General features: G+C 51.1%; 1 protein-coding gene across 3 annotated transcripts in view; it reads left to right on the forward strand.

The window, feature by feature from the left end:
- TMEM104 (transmembrane protein 104) overlaps positions 1-18,414 on the forward strand; it is a 44,862-nt gene extending 26,448 nt beyond the window's left edge. For all 3 annotated transcript variants that reach the window (XM_062011078.1, XM_062011080.1, XM_062011079.1), the window contains exons 9-10: positions 1,509-1,602; positions 15,055-18,414. In XM_062011078.1, coding sequence (XP_061867062.1) covers positions 1,509-1,602; positions 15,055-15,815 — 855 coding nt within the window. In that variant the 3' untranslated portion in view covers positions 15,816-18,414. The remainder of the gene's footprint in view (positions 1-1,508; positions 1,603-15,054) is intronic.
- Positions 18,415-20,058: the final 1,644 nt, after the last annotated feature.

Here is a 20,058-nt window from a genome sequence, read left to right on the forward strand (position 1 = left end):
TGGTGTAAAAGATGACCTCTGATCAGAATACATCCTCACTGAGCGACGTGTGAAGCCAAGAGTTCTCTCCTCTGGTCCCCTTCTGGGTTTACTGGGGCTGTCTGAGAATACTTGTGATGCAAGGCATTTCCAATTTGCCTTGCAGATATTCTGACACTGTCTCAAAAGGAAAAAAAAAAGGTTTCTTGGGGTTGTACTAGTCTTAAAATAGCTTGGGCTTGGCTCTGTCCCTGACTCTGTTGGGGTCGACTGAGACCTTAAGGCTCCACAGCCTGCCCTTTGAGTCCCAGTTCTTCCCTTCTGCTGTCACCTTTCTTCAGAACTGCTTTAAGAAGTCATGGCAAAGAGCAATGTGTAAATATTAATGTTGAGTGTTTGTCTTAAAAACTCCTCTGAGATGCTCAAGAAATCTGTAACCTGTGTGCTGTGGCTTTGTAGATCCTGCTTGCTTACAGCTTTTGGACCCGTTAGTGTATCACTAGCCCGTGCCACCCCATGGTTGACAGGTAGGGCTCTCTATCACTCATTTTTGATCCCAAAAAGTCACAAGTAGCTTCTCTCAGTTCACATTCAGACCTCAGTTAAGATCTGTCTTCCTGTAGTAAAGCCTTTTCTGTATGGAGTAGGCAGGGCTTGAGTGCCACTTGGGGTGCAGGCAGAGGTGATGGTAGTGCACAGGACACCGTAGGCTGACAGCATGGTTGCTTTGCATGCCCCAAGAGAGAACTGGAAGGAATTCCCAGAGAAAGCTGTATAGTCCTAATTTCCAGTTTTGGATGTATTTTGCAACCCAGTTGAAAAAGCTGCAGCAAACTGGTCCTGCAGCATACCCCAGTTACACTGGTCTCAATACACATCTAAGAGGGCAGTGAAGAAAGATCTGTCTTCATTGATGACAGCACCTTTAATTTCCACAGTGAATGAAGTTCTTTCTTAGGAGTATCTCTTTGTTTATTCTTTTTTCCTCCCTTTGCACAGGTTTTCAGCTTAACCATTATGTTGTAACTTCCCACTGTAAAACAGCAACTCCAAGCGTGGGAAAAACTGTTCCAGGCAGACCTGGCTCCATTGGTGCTGAGCCTGAAGCAACCCCTTCGATGTTAATGCAAGCAGATTGGTCACTGCTATTGCTATTCAGACCTAAACTGAGCATGTACCCAGACAAAGAGGCCATGATTTAATATTTAATGTTCCATAAGGCTGCACTGAGAGCTTTTACTGAGATGTGTCAGTAAAGGAGGGCTGTAGCCGTGATAGCGAGAGGCTGAGAGCCAAGAGGATCCTGTGCTCTACTTCTGCCTGAGGCATGTTCTCTGATACCAGGCAGCTTGCTTGACCCCTTGTATCTCAGCCAACTTAGCTGTAAAATTAAGCAACAAAGAAAGCTCTGTGACAAACAGATGTGGCTGGAGGTGAGCTTTCAAGGCGAGCTTTGCTTCACTGATGAATTCATCTCACTAGCAGAATTCCTGGGATTAACCTAATGTGTGTTTCTGTTGTCCTTCCAGGCTGCCTTCACTCTCCTCCTGGGTCCTTTCACCTTCTTCAATGTACAGAAGACCAAGTATCTTCAAATCATGACATCCCTCATGAGATGGATAGGTGAGTCTTGGCAAAGCCCTGTCCTGTCCCTCCCTTTACCACAGATGGAACCTGCCGCACACTACCGATACATCTTTTTTTGTTTGGAAGCAAGTGCTCATCAAAACAACCTCTTTGAGAAGGGTCATCCAGGCCTGATAAATCTTTGAGCAACAGGATTTTTTGTTCTAGGATGAAATTTCTGATTAAAACAAAGCAAATTGTTCTCAGTCAGATGTGAGCTGGGAGATGGAGTTTTAATCTGGTTTGCGTGAGAGGCAGAAGGGATTTGGAAGAGTCTCTCCTGTGGGGGGGCTGATGGTGATACCCACCAGTTGCTGTTCAGCAGTGAGTTTCTCATCCTCTCAGCATGTGTACAACAGCCTTTGAACAATCTTTGTTTTGATCTGAGAACAAAAAGCACTTCTGTCAGCCTTTCCACCCTTAGTTTTAACATCTCTTTGCTTTTTTTCCCTCCTGAGCCTTGCTTTAGCATGGGATGTGCTGCATGGGAAACCCCAAACCAAGGTGTGTTGTCCTTGGGAAGCCCCATTCCCAGGCTTTCTCCAAAATCTTATTGCCAAGAACTCAGAAGACAGATTTATTCCCCTTAAAGGAAAGAAAACATTGCTACTTGGGTTTCTTAGGCAAAGATGCACCTGCCTTGTACACATACATGGCTTTAAAGACTGGGGGAGTGTCTGTGTTATGGAGGCTCACGTTGAGGTGTCTTGTTTTGTATAACCTAGACAGAGCAATTGATGTTTGGGCCTAACAGAGAGGGTGTTACAGCACCAGCAGCACTTCTGCAATTTAACAGTCTCCTGGTTCACGAGTCCAGACCATTCAAGCACAGAACCATCTCTGTTTACAGCTCTCACTGACTTGGAACAGGCAGCAAAGCTGTTTCTCAGAATGTTTCTCACCACACAAGTACACTTGACATGACCCCAGCTGAGTGTGGTCTGTTTTGCTGTGAGTTCAAAGGACTGTGATCCTATTTGGAAGTGGCTGGCAGTCACTGCAGAGGATCAGATACCCTTTGTTCTAGAGAACATCCAAGATGGGGTTAAGTTGTTGTCACCCAGAAAAATGAGGTTGGAAGTTAAGCCCTCAAGTCTGCAGTGCTGAACAGCTTGAGTTAACAAATTGTGACCTTGGATGGTGTGAAAATCCTGAAGGGCTGTTTTTTTCCCTTTTGTTGTCTGAGCACATGAAAGGTTTGAAAGCCCCCATGTTCTTCAGGGAAAGAGGTTATCTCATTAAAGGGTATTAAAGGAAGTTTGGTGGGGGTTTTTTTATTAAAAAAGTAATCTCTGCTCAGCTCACTGGCCTGCTGCCAGCCACCCTGCCTCCTCTTTCCTGGTAAAGACATCAGTCAGACCTCATCCTGTCTCTGTGACAACCTGTGCCTGCCTCATCTGCCATTGGCTTCCCTTTAGCTGGCTCATTCCTGGACGAGCATCGCTAAACCTTGGCTCAAAGGCAGAACTGTTTCTCTGTTTCATTGCTTGATGGAGAGGGACAAAAGCAGTGTTTGGAGAAGTGCAGGGGAAATTCATGCTTTAGCCTGATTGATTCCTGCGTCAGCACGCTGGGGAACAGCTGCCCCACATAATGATATTTAATGACCCTGACAGCACCTCGGTGGCTACTTAGAGCAACGGATCCTGTGTGTGTACAGTCAGGGGTGGATTTATTGGGAAAGACAATTTATCAAACAGCCACGTGATGCAGGGAACAGAGAAAAGCTCTTGCTGCAGATTCTGGGGTAAGGATGGATCCTGTACTGCCAGGATTTATTAAGCTGGCTTCTCCCATGTCCTCACATCGCTGCCGTCCCCTCCTCCAAAAGCAGGGCTGCAGGTTATACATGGCTTGGGATTTTCTTGGTGCTTAGAGAGCTTAGATGCTATGGAGTGGTCTCAGCTGGTGTTTTGTTCTCTCCTGAACTTTTCCTGCCAGAATGCCAATGGCAAGATGTGGACTCTGTCCTGTAATCTGTGCCTTTCCTTCACCTTCCTTTCATTGGTTTTAGCCATGTGGTGCTGAAGGTGGTTCTCCTTCCCCCAAGCAAACACTGGGCCTGCCAGCCTAGCTCTTTGTTGTGCTGGGTAAGAAATTCCCGTGTGGATGGTGACTTATTCAGCTGACCTGTACCTGGTGGCCTGGTTGTGGGTGAGATGACCCACACTTAGCATCACAGTTTGAAAAAAACCATCCAGCCTACTTGAGCTGGGAGGGCAGCACAGGTTTTGCAACGTGCTTGCTGCAACCCACCACATACCCTTTCTCTCTGCCTGCTGAAAAGCCCCTGGATTTTGGAGCAGCAGTGGCTGATGTAAAGCTGCACTGCCTCAGGTGTACTGGTGATTCAGCTGACAGTGGCTGAGAGAATGGTTCTTGGCAGCAGGGAAAGCTAGCTGTGTGTGAAGGTCGTTTCTGCTGATATTTGTAACAGTGTCAGCCTTGCCTTTGAAAGTTGTTTTTCCTCTTTCTTCTGATCCAAGTGATAATCAAATGTCAGTAGCCTCTTTCCACAGCCTTGTGCTCACTGCAAGCAGCACGTCAGCTAACAAAGCCCACAGTGATCTCTTTCCACACTTCATGGACAAGAAGAATTTCAGTCTGTCTCTGATAAAACAGAGTCTTAAGCCCTGGGATCTGAGCTGGAAATTAAAAATGAGCCACGTCAAAGAATGTGGAGGTATGACAGCGATCAGCCCTTCAGCTGGCTGTGTTTTTCTTCCTAGGGGAAGGGACTAGGCAGGACAAGCACCTCTGAAGTCTCTAAAAAGGAGCAAGTGGAAGGAGGAGCTTGCAAGCCCAGGTACCACACTGCTAGGGCACCCAGACAGATGGGCCCTCGTCGTCTGAGCCTGCTGAACACAGAGAGCTCATCTGGAAACAAGGCTGGCACAGGGAGGCCTTTCCCTGTCAGCACTGATAGGAGCACAGAGGGTGGATCTGCATCTCCAGGTGGAGTGGGGCTGATGGCAGAGAGGGCTTCCAGAGGCAATCGAACTGTTGCCAGGCTTCTGAAGAGTAACAGCTTACACACTTGGCTGCAAAAGTGATTGCCACCTCGCATGGGTGAGTGCCAGTGGTTAAACTCAGTGCAGCAGTTGGTGCTTGGACTGCTGGCCTTGTCTGTGCTTGGAGATCTCTGTTCTGTCTGTAAGGGTTTGCCTAGACAAGCTCTCATCCCTTTTCCAACTGTAAAAGCTCCTCAGGCTGCTCTGTCAGCCCTCTCCTGCCTGTGCCTGCAGTGCCTAGAGAGGGATTTGCACCTAAGGGGTGTGACAGGGAGCCTGGCTGCTCTGCTGCCCTGGAGAGCAGGCCAGTCAGGGACAATTCAGTCCTGGAAACAGTACTTACAGTTTGATTTGAATTAGGGGTAAAACTTTGTTGGCTCACCCAACTCTTGAGCTCTGCCTGATGTCTGAGTGGAGAGCAGGGACGAGTGATGTTCCTCAGGGGTTGGTGTTGGGAGCCACATACTTAACATCTTTGTCAGTGATGTGGACAGGGGATTGAGTGCACCCTCAGCACATTTGCAGATGACACCAAGCTGTGTGTTGATTGACACACTGGAGGGAAGGGATGGCATCCAGAGGGACCATGCACGCTGTGTGGTGGATGCCTTGAGAGCAGGTCTGAGGAGAAGGACTTGGGGGTGTTGGTGGATGAGCCAGCACTGTACTCTTGCAGCCCAGAAAGCCAACTGTGTTCTGGGTTGCATCACAAGAAGCATGACCAGAGGGTTGATGGAGGTGATTCTCCCCCTCTATTCCTCTCTGTTGAGACCCCACCAGCAGAGCTGCAGCCAGCTCTGGGGCCTCCAACATGAAGAGGCAGTTGAGCTGTTGGAGCAACTCCAGAGGAGGCCATGATGAGATGATGAGAGCACTGGAGTCCCTCTCCTGGGAGGACAGGCTGAGAGAGGTGGGGTTGTTCAGGCTGGAGAAGAGAATTCTCTGGGAAGCAGCCTCCAGTGTCTAAAGGGGATGACAAGAGAGGCAGAGAGGGATTTTTTATGAGGGCAAGACGAGGGGTAATGGCTCCAAACTGAAAGAGGGGAGATGCAGATGAGATACAAGGAAAAAGCTCTTCCTCGTGAGGGTGGTGAGGGCCTGGGACACCTTGCCCAGAGAGGCTGTGGCTGTCCCATTCCTGGAAGTGTTCAGGGGCAGGTTGGATGGGGCTGACAGCAACCTGGTCTAGTGGAAGGTGTCCCTGCCCATGGCAGGGGGATTAGAACTGAGTGATCCTTAAGGGCCCTTCTGACCCAAACCACTCTGTGCTTAAGAGCAGAGGCAGGGCCCAGACTGGTTAACTGATAACAACTAATTGTCCACTTGGAGCAAGGAGGGTTCCTTCCCCAAACTGTAATTCCTTTTCCTTTCCTTCTTCCCTCCCTCCACCTCAGCTTCACAGAAGGGAAGAGCTGTTATTAGCCCAAATCCATTACCAGTTCTAGAGCCTGTGAAAAGGTTCTTGGAACTGGGCATTTGCTGCAGAAGACTAAACTAAGCCATCAATAAACTGGAGCTGTTGGTATTTTCATTTGTGCTGTTTGGACTTCAGGCTCTTTTCTCATGGAGGGTTTCAATCAGCGGTGGTGGTGATGGATTGCTCCTTAAAGACACTTGAGTATCCAGCTGGCTTTTTTCACCCCCTTTCTTTCTCCAGTCCTGATCAAACTGGGGGTGGTGGTGTTGAGCTGTTGAAGGGCACAGCACTGCAAAAAGGACTGAGGCAGGCAAGTCTGCTGCACTGCTCCAAGCAGAGGGGCCACAGCTTGCTGGGGCACAGCCCTACCTCTTTATTATTGGATGCTATTGGATAATAACCCCCTAGTAGCATCACAGGGAAGGATGTGGGTTAGGGAAGACAACAAAAGGACAGGGCTTGGTGGAGCTGAGCAGCAAACATTGTGCATTAAGCAGCTAACCCAATTAATTGCAGCCTGTTACAGCGAGAGATGGTCAGCTCTATAGGTGAGGGCTGCTGGCTGTAAAGACACTGGTGGCATGACCATCAGTGCTGGTATTGAATAGTCTCTGGCAGATCATCCCAGGCAGCTCCCACGTGGGACATTTGCTCTGTGTGTTGCTCTTGATGCTGTATTGTAGTTATTAGATAGTATTGTATTTTGATAAAGAGACATTTTAGAGAGGAACACACTTCTGGGTTGGTTGCTGCAGGCTGAGTTCTCTCTCCCTGTAGCACAGTCAGATCATACCACATCTACTCAACTGCTGCCCTCAAGACAGAGCATTCCCAACCCTGCCCAAACCATGAGCTCACAATGATATGCTCAGGAATAAAATCTCTCCCCTAGCTCTTTCCTCTGACCACTAAGGTGAAGGGAAAAGGACAGGAATAGCCAGGAGGTCTGTGTTAAGCTCTTTTTTCTCCATCGTGTCCCCTTCCAGGGTACTTGGTAGAAAGCTTCTATGGATGAGGAAACTGGGTAAGGGCTCTCCAGAGCACACTGGTGAGGATGACTTTCCATATCTACTCATTTCCCTGCTAGTTCTGCTCTCTCCATCAGAATCCTGCTCCTTACAGGACTCTCCAGCACTTCTCTGCAGACAACTGGTGTCACTTGGTGAGCAGGTTTCAGCTGCCATCCTTAGCAGGCTTAACCAGCCATGCTGGAGTGGATTCAGTCCAGAAACCCAGAGTCACTCTGCTGTGTCCTTTCAGCTGCAGAGACTGAGAATTACAGAGGAGGCTGATATAGGAGGGAGTGACAGTTATCTAAAGTCCCGTATTTCCAGTCTCCTGCAGAGAATTAAGTCTGCCAGTGTCCACAGTCCTCAAGGTGGCCTTTTCTGCATCAGAAATGGAGTGTTTTGCAGACAGCTTAAGGAGAGACTGGGCTGATCTCTGTCCTTTCACAGAGCAGGGCATAGAGGAGTGGCAAGGAAGAAGGAATCAGGACACTGTTGCATGTTTGTTCTGACAAGCTTCTTCAACAAAGTTCCTCCATGTTCTTGCATCCCTTTTGGAGCAGTGAAATCTGCTGCCTGAGCCCAGGGTAAATAATTCACTAAGAGAAGTGAATATATTTATGAAGAGTTAGTTAAAAGGCTGTGCTTCTGTCATGCCTGCTTTCAGAGTTGTCATCTGAGGAGCTCATTTCAGGGCTGTTTGTGGGGGACAGTGGGGTGAAGCAATGTCTGTGTGAGGGAAAGAGCCTTGTTAACTTCAGATGCAGATGGAGAGTGACGTGTGGTGCTGGATGGGACCACTGAGATCCTGCCTGAGGAGCTGATGTTCCTGAAAAGAGCATTTTATCCAGCAGCAGGAGATGAACTGATGGGTCTGAGCTGGAGAAGGTGAACTGAAAATGTAAGGACAGGTGCTGCCCTGCCAAAGAGTCTGAATGGTGGTGCCCAAACAGGTTTTTAGGGTGGACACGTGGCATGCAAAGCTGCTTTCTGTTCAGAGTGTGTGTTGTTAGAACAAGGGACTTTGCTGGGTAGGGCCCAAAGCAGGGTGGGGAAGGTGTGACTAAGGCTGCACAGCACCTGGATTTCATGGGCTATGGTTGCTCTGTACTCATTGCTTTCCAAAGCATGCACAGCCCTAGCTCAGGCCCATGGTGACACCAAGGTGTGTGTTATTCCCCTCTCACAGAAGAGTACATTCTCACATGGACAGAGAAGTGACTGTCAAAGCTAATAGACCAAGTCACCAGCAGAAGGCTCAGAGCTGAGATGGTTGTAGAGGCTTTATGGTGCTTCTGCCAGCAGTGACCAGAGCAGACAGGATGATAAACTACACGAGTGATTTTCCAGCAGCAGCAACGAGCCCTCACTGGCTGCTCCTTCCTTCCCATATGTTGAGATAAAGCATCCCTGATAAACACCAGAGTACAGAGCTGTTTTTCTCCCTGTGAACTGTTGCTAGTGTGCAGATGGCTGTGGAGACCAGCTAATGTGGGCTGAGAGGATGCAGCTCCACTGGCTTCACAGCAGGAGTTGCTGCCATGATCAGGGAGGTGACTTGCAGAGCTGGGTTGCAGCATGGCAAACACTGCCCCAGATGATGAGGAAAAGCAGGGGGATGCTGCCTGCACAGCAGAGGAGCCCTGCTGAACTGCTTCTGACAGCCAAAAAGTCTTCTAACAGTCTTTTAAAGTCGTTTAATAAAGTTTCTCTTTGTGAAGGAACAGGCTCTGCCTGGCCCCAGGCCAGAGCAGCAGCACTGTCTGAGACGGCTGCAGCGGGAGCTCACCCAGTCTGGCAGAGTGGGGGGCTGGGGGGAGAGTGGAGGTGCCTGAGAGGCTTTTTCTTGCCTTCTTGGTAAGTTGCATCACACTTCTGTGATCTCAACATGCCCAATATGTGGCTGTGCTTCCCCTGCTGCTTGAGCAACAGTCCCAGGCCACACAGACCCTGCCTTAGGCTTTGGGGCTGGGAGGGTGATGCTGGCCCTGCAGGTCCCTGCTCTCCACTGGGGGAAGGAGAGCTACTGATGTTCCACAAGTTTTGTGCATACCTTTCTTCAGAGAAGCAATTTCCCTCCTCTTCTCCTCCTGGCATCTCTCTTCAGGGAATTGCTGTCTTCTATGAAGATATCCATTTTGCCTCCCCACAGTCTCCTCACTCATAAATCCTTCATCTTCCTAGAGACAATGTTTTAGGCTCTGTCATTGCCAAATCTGATCCTTAACAACTCCAGCTCCCACATCTGATGGGGCAAACCTGGTTTTCATGATACCTGTCTGCTGTCATTTCACATAGAAACCTCCTCTAACGACTGGAGAGATTTATCAATTGCTGCTCTTGAGTTTATAGAGACTTGAAGGTCATGAGCAAGTGACAGGATGCAGCTTCTGCAGGAGAAAATGGGTAAATGAGTTTGAAATGTCAAGAATCAGTGTCTTAATTTCAGATACTTTGTTCTGTCAGCATGGTGAACTCCAGCTGTGATTTGATCCTTCACATGCCACAGCATCCCTCATGTCTGGCAGGTCCAGAGTTGCAGTGGGCTCCTAAACTTGCCCAAAACACTGGTGGAAGGCAGCTGGCTCTGAGAAGGTGCATCTGAACCCTACACAGGTGTCAGCAGTGGATTAAACAACACAAGTGTGGGGTAGGGATGCAGAAGGCAGGACTGCCTTGCCATGATACTGTACTTGTGTGTACACAGCAGATGCTCCTGGGTTTGTGCCCTCTCCTGAAATAGCTGCCTAATGTTAAACTAAATGAGATTGGCTCTTCTGTTTAAGCATGGTCTGCTGTGCTTTGGCTTGATGGAGGATCAGGATCAAGTTAAGGTGGGGAGATACTTTCCTCCTTCCAAACAGAATGGGCTCAGGAAGCTCAGGCAAACATCCTTCTCTTGGAATCCATCATGCCACCTCATGCCTGAGAAGGGCAGCAAGTGCTGGGGCAGGGTGATCCATTACCATTAGTTCCTGACATATTGATTCTCTGCTTTGACAAGAAAGCTCTGTCATGCCAGCAGTGAGGGATGGCTGTGAGGGAGGGGGAGCTGCAGGCCTGGCTGCAGCCTGGCAGGGAGGGCAGGTGCTAGGGAAGGAGGAATAAGAGCAGGGGTGGAGTTGGAGAAGATGCAACATCACCTTCCTCTGTCTTTACCTCCTGGCTCTTAATGTGCAGGTAGTTGTCATGTAATCTTTGCTCTGTTTTTTTCCCCCCTCAAGTAAGTCTTCTACTCCTCCCTAGCTTGTGGCTGGCTGCCTCCATGCTTTCTAGAGACACTAAAACCATCCTTGTTTTAGCTGGGACCAATGCTTGGAAGGTTGAAACTCACTGTGGGACAGGATCTGTCTTCAGCCCTCCTTCCTGTGATCACCAAACACCACAGTTCTGCAGGACCTCACTTCTGAGCCTCCTTCCCCCTTGCCAAGCCACCCCTTAATTACACAGCAGAGCATTTCTCTCCTCCCTGATTCCCAGCATGGCTTAGTTCAGGATCTTCTCTATTATTTTCTACAAGCCAATAGGGAGACAGAAGCAGAGAACCAGGAGAAACATCTCAAAAGCAGAGTGTCCTGCCAGAGATACCAGGGAGGGTTAACTAAGAAACTCATCCTGAGCATCAGTTCTTCTTCCAGGAATCATGATGAGGGGGAAAAAAGATAAGTGTTTTAGCCTTGGACTTGTGTTGTTGTTGTTGTTTCTGCAGTAGCCTTTCTGCAGAGAGATGAAGCTCACGTACAAACCAGCATTTTTCATTTGGAAAGGTGTTTGCTCTGCCTCTGCAAAACAATCCTTAAACTGAAAATGGCTAAATTATCTTCACTGCTCCTCTGCAGCTCTGTTGTACTTCTTTCAAACTTCTCAAAAATGTATTTTTTAATATCCCCAGACTCCCATATTTCCCAAAGTGCTCTTACTTGGATGTGTGCTCATCCATATTCATCCTTCCTGCACCTGCAAGGACCAGAGCAGAGCTGCCCTGTCTCTGAATCAGCCTCTCCTCAGTCGAGCAGGACAGGCAGCAAGTCTGCAAGGTCTGCTTGGGCTGAGAGCTGGTGTTTGCTCCTCAAAGAGTGAGAGGAGGGCTCTGTAGAGGAGGCAGCTGGACAGCTGTGATGAGGTTAAACTTTTCCTTTATGGCATACTGCCTCTTCAGGGTTTTTTTCCACAACCTCACTTACATCCTTCAGTAACAATGATGCTCGAACATGTAGAGAAGATGAGACAAAAAGTGTCCTCTGTGCCCTGTTGACTGCCCAACCTGCCTGTGGTGGGAGGGTTTTGTGTGGATCTGGCACTTGAAAGATGAGGACAAGCTAAACCCTCAGTTAGTTTTTAAGCACTGGTATAAAACAAGGTTTAAAGCCAACTTTTCATGTATCCTACTGCCAATCCATGGCATCACTGTCCACCTCACTCTGTGGGTCTGGGTGCTCTTGGTCATGATACGTGTTCAGTTCAAGAGAAATGGGGAACTTCTGGCTACCAAGATGATCAGAGAACTGGAACATCTGTCTGACAAGGAAGGGCTGTGGGACCTGGGGCTGTTCAGCCTGGAAATGAGAAGACTGAGGGGGAAACCTCATCAATACTTAAAAAGCACCTAAAGGGTGGGTGTCAGGAGGATGGGGTCAGGCTTTTTTCTGTGGTGGTCAGTGACAGGACAAGGGGTGATGGCCAGAAGCTGGAACACAACCAGTTCCACTGAAACAAAAGGAGAAGCTCCTTTGGTGCTGAGGTGAGGGAGCCCTGGTCCAGGCTGCCCAGGGAGGGTGTGGAGGCTCCTTCTCAGGAGGTTTCCAAACCCACCTGGACATGTTCCTGTGCCCCCTGCTCGAGGGGAACCTGCTTTAGCAGGGGCTTGGGCTGGGTGAGCTCTGCAGGGCCCTTCCCACCCCAGTCATTCTGGGCTCTGAAGGTGTTTCATCCTTGAAGCATCTCTCTTGTGTCCTGCATCTAGAGGAACAGATCAAGGCTTTTTTTATGAACCCATGTCTGACTTTGCTGCTGACCTTGTGGTGAAGGAACACTAGTGGGCAGTTGAGGTGGTAACTGTAGGTGACTTGAAATAGTTCAGTGTGACTCTGCCTTCAGCCTCCTGTCCCAGGGAGGGGACGATCTGAGCAGGAGCTTCATTGTGTGCCTGAGGATCCTGTGCTGCCTCTTGTCTGCTCAAAGCTGCCTATCAGTCAGAGGCTGTCATCTTCTTTTCATCATGATTTATCATCCAGCATAACTAGGTTTCAGAGTTTCATTTTTGGGCTTGCCTCCTCCCAGGGACGGACAGATAAATCTGGTATGCAAATGGTTTTGCTCTCCAATTCCAGGAATGACAGACTCTTCTGCTACAGAGAGCAGGAGAAAATACAATCAGTGGGGCAGGGCTGCTGCCCTCTTCTCTGGGGCTGGAATTGGGCAGGGGAGATTTCCAGTTTAGCCAGCACCACCTCCCTCAGGAATCCTGCATCTGCAGAGCACCAGTGCTAGGGCAGGGAGAGCACAGCTTGCCTGGTTGGAAACAGCCTTTAATATTGCATCAGCACTCCTTGAAACCTTCATGTGTTTGATTTCTGAAGGAAGTATTTATGGAAAAACAAAGGCTATGGATGCTGTCTGCTTAAGCTAAAGACTTCTATCCATCATGTAGGGAATCCACATGAATTCTGTTCCTTCAGTGCTCCCTGCCAGAAAAGGACATGTCAGGGCAGAGGAGAGCCTGTGGGTCTCTGACTGAGGGGATGCTCTGAGGATGGGCTGCCAGCCTGGAGCTTCCCCTGATCTGGGCTTGTTAGCACTGGTGTGGAAAGTGGGGCTTTGAGCCTAAGAGTGAGTTGAGGGGATGGAAAGAGGTCACTCTTCCCTCTGCTTAGCAGAGCAGGGGGAGATTTACTGTCTAGGGTGCAGGGGAAGAGGTGTGAAGCTTCTGCAGTTTGATCTAGTGCAGATACCAAACCAGCTCAGACACAGAGGCTGACCACCTCTCCCAAGCAAGAAGGGAAAAAAATGGTCTCAGCTTATTTCCAGAGCTGCTTAACCTGGTTTGTCTTATTGCTCAGGGCATCTTCTCATCTTCCATGTAGCCTGTGCAGCCCCAGGGAGCACAGCCAATGTCACATCACCTGAAACATGGCTCTTTCTGGCTATCTTGCTGTAGCAGATCTGGCTGGCAAGCATCTCCCCTCTGGGGAGCAGGGGGAGAGGCACAACAACCCTACCTGTGTTCACAAGGCCCCTCACTTGCTGGCTTGAGTGAAGGCAAGGGGAATTGCACACCCCCAGAGCAATGAGCTATGGCTTTCTGTAGCCGTCTGTGGTTGCTCTTGGGGGAGTAAATAGAGCCCTCCCAAAGTGGCCCGGCTGATGTGGTGCTGGGAGGGAATGGATCTGCTGTCATCAGCCCCGTGTCCATGGAGAGCTCTTAGGCTCTCCCTGGCATTGGGAAGTGAGAGGTTCCCTGAGGCAGCACAGAATGAAATGTGTGTGGCTTGGTAAGGGCTGAGCGTGAGGAGGGGAAGGAGGGTGCTGTAAGAGGAGAACCTGGGGTTTGGAGAGGGCTGGGGGAGGCAGCCAGTGCTCAGTTATGGTTAACCTGGCCTCGCTGGAGACAGGAGACTGGCATTCTCTAACTGCTCTGTAACTCTCCCATCCCTGGCAGGTTTCCCCTCTCCAGCTGCCTGTCAGGCAGAGCACTGCTGGGCACAGAGTGAGCCCGTGTCCTTGTCCCCCCACCATGAGCTTGCCCAGCTGGCAGTGCCATTGGCCATCCTGCTGTGGGCCTGGCTGCAGCACCGTGCACTGCTCTCATTCCTCTCCATTTACATTTATGACATTCAGAGTTGTCCATAAGAGTTGCCTCAGCATTTTGTTGGTTTTTTCATTACCTGATAATTCACAGCTCTGCTCTGATGCCTCAAACCAGGGCAGGAGACAGGTCTCTGCAAGCCACAGTGGCCCATCCATTGCCAGCACCACACCATAAATCTTACTCCTTGCTGCCCTGCCAGGCAGTTCTTTTCCCCTGTTCCTTGTTAACTCCAGCAGCTGATGATCATCTTTCCCAAGCTGATGTGATTTCTGTGACACCAGAATTAGTTTTCTGCTGGTTTTATGTGCCATGCTAGGAATAACAGTCTAGCACTAACTGCTTCTGGCTCAAATTTCCACCAGTGGAGTAAATAAAGGCATTAGCCCAAACCCCTCAATTCATTTTTTTTGTCTAGGGCACGTTGCTGTTTGTGATAAGCTTTGTACAAGGTTGTTAGGCTTCTCCCTGGCAGGAGGGAAGGGTAGACCAGCAGACTTTGTGCCTAGGAGTGATGAATTTTAATAGCAGTCTTTCACTGCTGCTTTAGTCCTTCCAGACTGGCTTCTCCACCCTGGGATTAGCTACAGACAGCCTGTTCCTCCTGGCCAGGAAATGGCTGGCTAGTTCATGCTCTCTCGTGCTTGACAGATCACAGGGCTGGGGATGCTTGGTAGGAGCTGCTGCTCCTGTGCCTCTGGAGGTTGGTCAGGTCTTGGAAACGTTAGTCCACTTGTAAAGGTGGAGGGATGTTGCTGGGGTTGACTGCAGCCAAGTTTAATCTTTGCTTTCTTTAGAGGTGAAAGCTCAGACCTCTCTCAGACATTTTTAAGTGGTGATGCTTGGCCCAGGTGTGTGGCAGAAGCACCCGTGGACGGACCCTTGAGGCCGTTGGGCTTGGCCTATGGTGCTGCCTTTCTGTAGGGCCCAGGGGAAGTGTTTGCCGTGGAGTCAGGAGAGTCTCTGGGGGAAGGAGACTGGAGGGGGCTGCCTGCCAAAGGCAGCCCTGAGCCTTATCTGCTGACTGGCACTGGAAGGGAGTCATGATCAATTCCTGTGCACCTCACCTTTGATGCACCATCTCCAGAGATAAGGAGATGCTCTTGTGGAGCAGGGGAGGGAGCCGGTGCCCAGACTGCCGGCTCCCAGGGGAGGAGAGTCGTGGGGAGAACGGAGCTGGGCTTGACCTGAAACCTTCTCTCTCTCCAGCTTTCATCCTCATGATTATTCTGGCCCTCATCCGCATCAGCAGAGGTGAAGCCGAAGGTCACCCCTCCATGGCCCAGCTGTCGGGCATCCGCAATCTCTTTGGGGTGTGCGTCTACTCCTTCATGTGCCAGCACTCACTGCCGTCCCTCCTCACCCCCATCTCCAAGAAGAAGCACGTCAACAAGCTCGTGCTGCTGGATTACACCCTCATCCTGGCCTTCTACAGCCTCCTGTCCTTCACTGCCATTTACTGCTTCCGCAACGACACCCTCATGGACATGTACACGCTCAACTTCACCAACTGCCACGTCATCAGCGTCGCCTTCGTCCGCTATTTCCTGGGCCTCTTCCCCGTCTTCACCATCAGCACCAACTTCCCCATCATCGCCGTCACCCTGCGCAACAACTGGAAGACCCTTTTCCACAGAGAAGGGGGCACCTACCCCTGGGTGGTGGACAGGGTCGTCTTTCCTGCCATCACGCTCGTCCCCCCCGTGCTGGTGGCTTTCTGCACCCACGACCTGGAGGCTCTGGTGGGGATCACGGGGGCCTACGCTGGGAACGGCATCCAGTACCTCATCCCGGCCTTCCTGGCCTACTGCAGCAGGAAGGACACCCAGCTGGTCTTTGGCAGTGGGACGGTTAACAAGCACCTCTCTCCCTTCAGACACACCTTCTGGATCGTGTTTGTGCTCATATGGGGCTTTTCTTGCTTTGTGTTTGTGACTGCAAACATTGTCCTGAGCGAGGCCAAGCTCTGAGCTGGGGGTAGTGGCCACACTCCCGGGCTCCAGAGACCAAGCATTTCAGCTCCCCCTCTGCAACTGAAGGGGGGAGAGGCAATATGAAGGGAAACTTCCAGGCCAAGGCTTGGTGGCACAGCTTAGGCCTGGACATGGACTTCCTTCACTCCATCTTGAGTGTGGGTGGAGTGGACTCAGCCTTGTTACAGTCCCAGTTCTCAGCCCTGCAGCGTGTGGGGCTGAGCCCTCGGCAGCCTGCACCATTAACCAGTGTCCAGCCATTTCTGCCTTCAGCTCCAGTGGAGCGTGGCTCTCCTCATGCCTGCCTCTCCTCATCCCTGCCCTGCCTTTTCAGCTGCTGCAGGTCTCAGCTCACAGCAGAGCAGCCAACCCTCTCCCAAAGGCAGGGATGTGCTGTGCAGAATCTGGCAGGACTTTGGGAGAATTGAGTCTCTTCTTTCTGCTGAGACCCCTCCAAACCAACCCCCTGCACCAGCTGAGGGGAGAAATTAGGGTGGCAATAGAAGAAAATAACGGTGTGCTGTTCCATTTTCTGTTTCTAGAGGCGTTCAGCTGTGTGTGCTACCTGGGACCTGCCAGCTTCTGCTTCATCTCTGCAGCCCAGGAGCTCACACTCACACTTCTCTTGTTGCGTGGCAGCCTCGGCCGGGCCCAGCAATGCCCCTTTGCAGGCTCAGTGCCCCCGGACAACAAACCCGAGCCCTGCTCGCCTGGGCTTCGCCTGGGCAGCCGCTAATTAGCCGGTGCTGAGAGGCCGGCGGCAGCTCCGCCTCCACACGCTGATGGGTTTCCAGCCTCCTGCGCCGGGTAATTGGCCTTGAAACAAGGTGGGTGGTAACTCAGGGGACTGGGCTTGTGCCAGGAGGGAGCATCAGAGCCCGGGCTCGGCCCTGCCTGCAGCAGCAGAGCTCCCAGGTGAGGGAAAGCAAAAGACCCTGCTGGAACTGGGCCGGGATCCCCCTCCCTCTGCTCTTCCTGCCCAGGGCAGAGGGTGCTTAGGGCTGGTCCTGCTCAGCCTCTCAGACAAGTGAGCTGGGCTGAGTCTCTGCTTTAGAGGCTGCTGGTGGCCACTGTCCTACCACACAGTGACAAACAGCTCAGGGGTCCTTGGGCAGAGATCATGGGGCTGCTCCTAACCAAAGGAAGACACTTTAAAGTTTTCACCTGAGATATGTTAAACCTCTCCCTCATTAAGGCAGGTTCAAAGCCAGGTGCATGTCACTTGCCTTGGATCCTCTTGCCCTCTGCACTCGCTGCAGGATTAAGTGTCACCGCTCGCTACGGCAAGCTTTGAACTGCAGCTCTTCTTAATCAAGCTCCGTTTTCAAGTAGGACTTTTTGGTTTCCATATGACCTGAAGTGCTCCTCTGGGGGGAATCTGCAAGTGTCTGGAGCTGTATAAAAACACTTCATGGCTTTTAAAGCAAAACCCTCCACCTCTTGAGCCTGAGCACTGCCGCTGTGTCCTTGCTGAGCTGCTTGGAGAGGATCTGGGGGGACTGTTTGGCTCATCTCCTCCCTGATCCTAAGCAGGCACTGGCAGCCCTCACCGGGGAGTTTGAACATCTCCAAGTGCTCTGGGGAAGCTGATGTGGCATTTTCAGGGCCAGATTAGCAAGTGGTTTTCCAGGTAGATGGTGCAAGTGTCTCCTTTAAGTAGGTAGGAGGGCAGGTTGATGGGGTAGCTGAGCTGAGAGCTGCCTGCCAGGCCAGCTGGGAGCTGGGCAGAGCTAGAGAAAGGAAAGGAATGCTGATGGCATGAGCCTGGGGGAGACTGCAGGGGTTTGTGGAAGGGGGCTGAGGCCTTTCATAGTGCACTGTCCACCCCAGGCTGCCTGTGCTTTGCAGGGCACTTAGCTCAGCCTCCATCCCTTCAAGTGTCCATTTTGATCTCTTGCCTTCACATTTCACTGCCAGCCAGGGAACGAGGCTGTTCTCCGGGACTTCATCTCCTCTTTCCCTTTCCCTTAGGGCTCCCTCCCAGCTGCTGTGCAGCCTAGCTCACTCTCACCTGCCATCTCCCACCTTTAAAGATGTGCCTTCTCTTCCCTGGCCTGGTGACCCCCTCTCCTCTTCCCCACAATGCACAGCAGTGACTTCTTTGGGGCCTTACCTCTGAGAGCTGCTGAGATCCAGGTTTTGAATGCCCTGGCTCAGGGAGGGGTCATATCCTGACCCCAGCCTTTGCCATGGGACTGTACCAAGAAGGACTCATGTCCCTGAGGAGGCAAATGCTGTCTTAAATGAATTCCCAGACACCTGCTTGTCCTTGCACAGCAGCCAAACAAACCCACCTGAGGAGCTGAGGTGATTAACAGAGAGAGGCTCTACGGCAGAGAGAACGTATTTCATACAAAACATGACACAGCAATGCCTTAAAAATTACTGGGGAAGGGAAAGGGGAAGGACCCCAGGCAGGGGGGACCCCAGGTCAGCGTGGGGCAGGAGCTCTCTCACCCACCACCACCGACTCTGTTTGGAAGTGACCAACACTAACCAATCCATTACTACAGATTCTCACCTGATGCTTGTCCTGATTGTAATTAGTTCTCAGAAAAAAAAAAGGGATTTCAACCCAATAAACTTGCACATGACACAGCTGCTTTGGGCAGGCTGCTTTCTTCCCAACCCCCTCCTTGCAGGGAGCAGCTATTCCTGGAGGGGATGGCTGTGACTGATGGGGCTGCAGGCCAAGGAGAACGGCAAGCAGAGAGGCTAATGGAGGCCCTCACCTCTCCTCTATTAGCCTCCTGCAACTCTGGGTGGAAGCTGCAAACTCAATTAAAACATCTGTACTTTCCCCTTCTCAATTACGGCTCCTTACACTTAAAGCCCAAACAAATTGAATCTCTCCGCTGCCTCAGGCTGCAAAAGCAGCTCCTGCCAACAAATTGATGATCCCCATAAAGCCCAGCTTGATTTATGTTAAAATATTAAAGCAGCTCTTTATGATGGAAATAAACACTTTCTGCTGTGGTTCTCTCACAGGACCTCACACACAACCCAGGATCTCGGGGCTTGGGCTGTAAATCTGGGATCAAACTGGCATCAAACGTTTGGGCTCTTGCAGCACTTTGAAGAGCAACGGCCAGGGAAGGGGAAATAAAACCCTGGAGGGGGGTTGAGCTGTGCAGGGCTCGGTGGGAAAGGCCAGTGAGCACTGCAGAGGTCTGGGCTGGGGGCCCCTGAGCCTGGGAGCTGTTGGCAGTGTGAGGAAGGGCACCTGGCTGCCCTAAGTGACGTCCCCACACTGCACCAACACATTCCTGGCTCTGTATCTCCCGTGTGTGCTTGCAGCAGCTCCTCTTGCCCTCACCCAAGCCACCACCGTCATTGGAAACCTCTTGGCCGTACCCTGCCTGGTTCCCCTTTGCACATCAGGATGGGGCTCAGGGTGCTGAGTGATGGGAGTGGGGAAAATAATAGCAGAGCAGGGTCCAAGCCCAGGAGGTGTGTGGCCAGCAGTGAGGCAGCTGTATTTCTCTCTGCACAGAAAGCAGCAGCTCCCAGTGTCCCAGGGCAGCTGGGGTGCCAGCACCAGCTGAATTAAAAAGTGATTGATTAGACAATTTCACCAGAAAAAAAAGGAACTCGTATCCCTCAGTGGCTGTTAAACACTGAACAACCCACCTCTTGCTTTGGGGAGCCTGGTCAGAGGGTGCTCCCAGGCTGCTGCCTCCCTGCAGGCCTGTCCCTGGTGCAGCCCGGGGTGAGGGGATGCTGCAGCATCAAGAAAGGGAGAAAAAATGGTGTTTTTCCATCCCAATTAGTAGATAAAGATGATTATGCAAATGCCATCATGATGGGAGGGGACCTGGGTGCTGGGCACCCCCACAGGGCACCCACACAGCCCCAGCCTTATGGCACTGGGTCCCTCCCTCTGGGACCCCCGTCCCCTGCTGCCTTCAGCCTCTCTCAGCAAAGCCCTTCAATTAAACACGAAGCAAATCCCTTTGCTGACTCACTGGGGACAGCACTAATTAATCTCAAACGTGGGTTGGGGAATTTAGAGGGATGTTTTTTGCCCCCTTTCTGCTCCCTTTTGTTCTCACAGCCCCAACCCCAGCTCAGCTTTACTGTTGACCCCACAGGTGCAGCTGTGTGTGCTGGCTTCCTTGGGCCAAAAAGCCACAATTTGGGAGGGGTAAAAGCCCCTTGGTGCAAATTGGAGCCTCCTGGGGCATCCAGGTGAGGAGAGCTGCAAATGGGTGCCATGGCCTGGGGCAGCCAGGCAAGGATC

The sequence above is a fragment of the Colius striatus genome, chromosome 18 (assembly GCF_028858725.1).
Source record: "Colius striatus isolate bColStr4 chromosome 18, bColStr4.1.hap1, whole genome shotgun sequence".
In the NCBI taxonomy this organism is placed as follows: domain Eukaryota; kingdom Metazoa; phylum Chordata; class Aves; order Coliiformes; family Coliidae; genus Colius; species Colius striatus.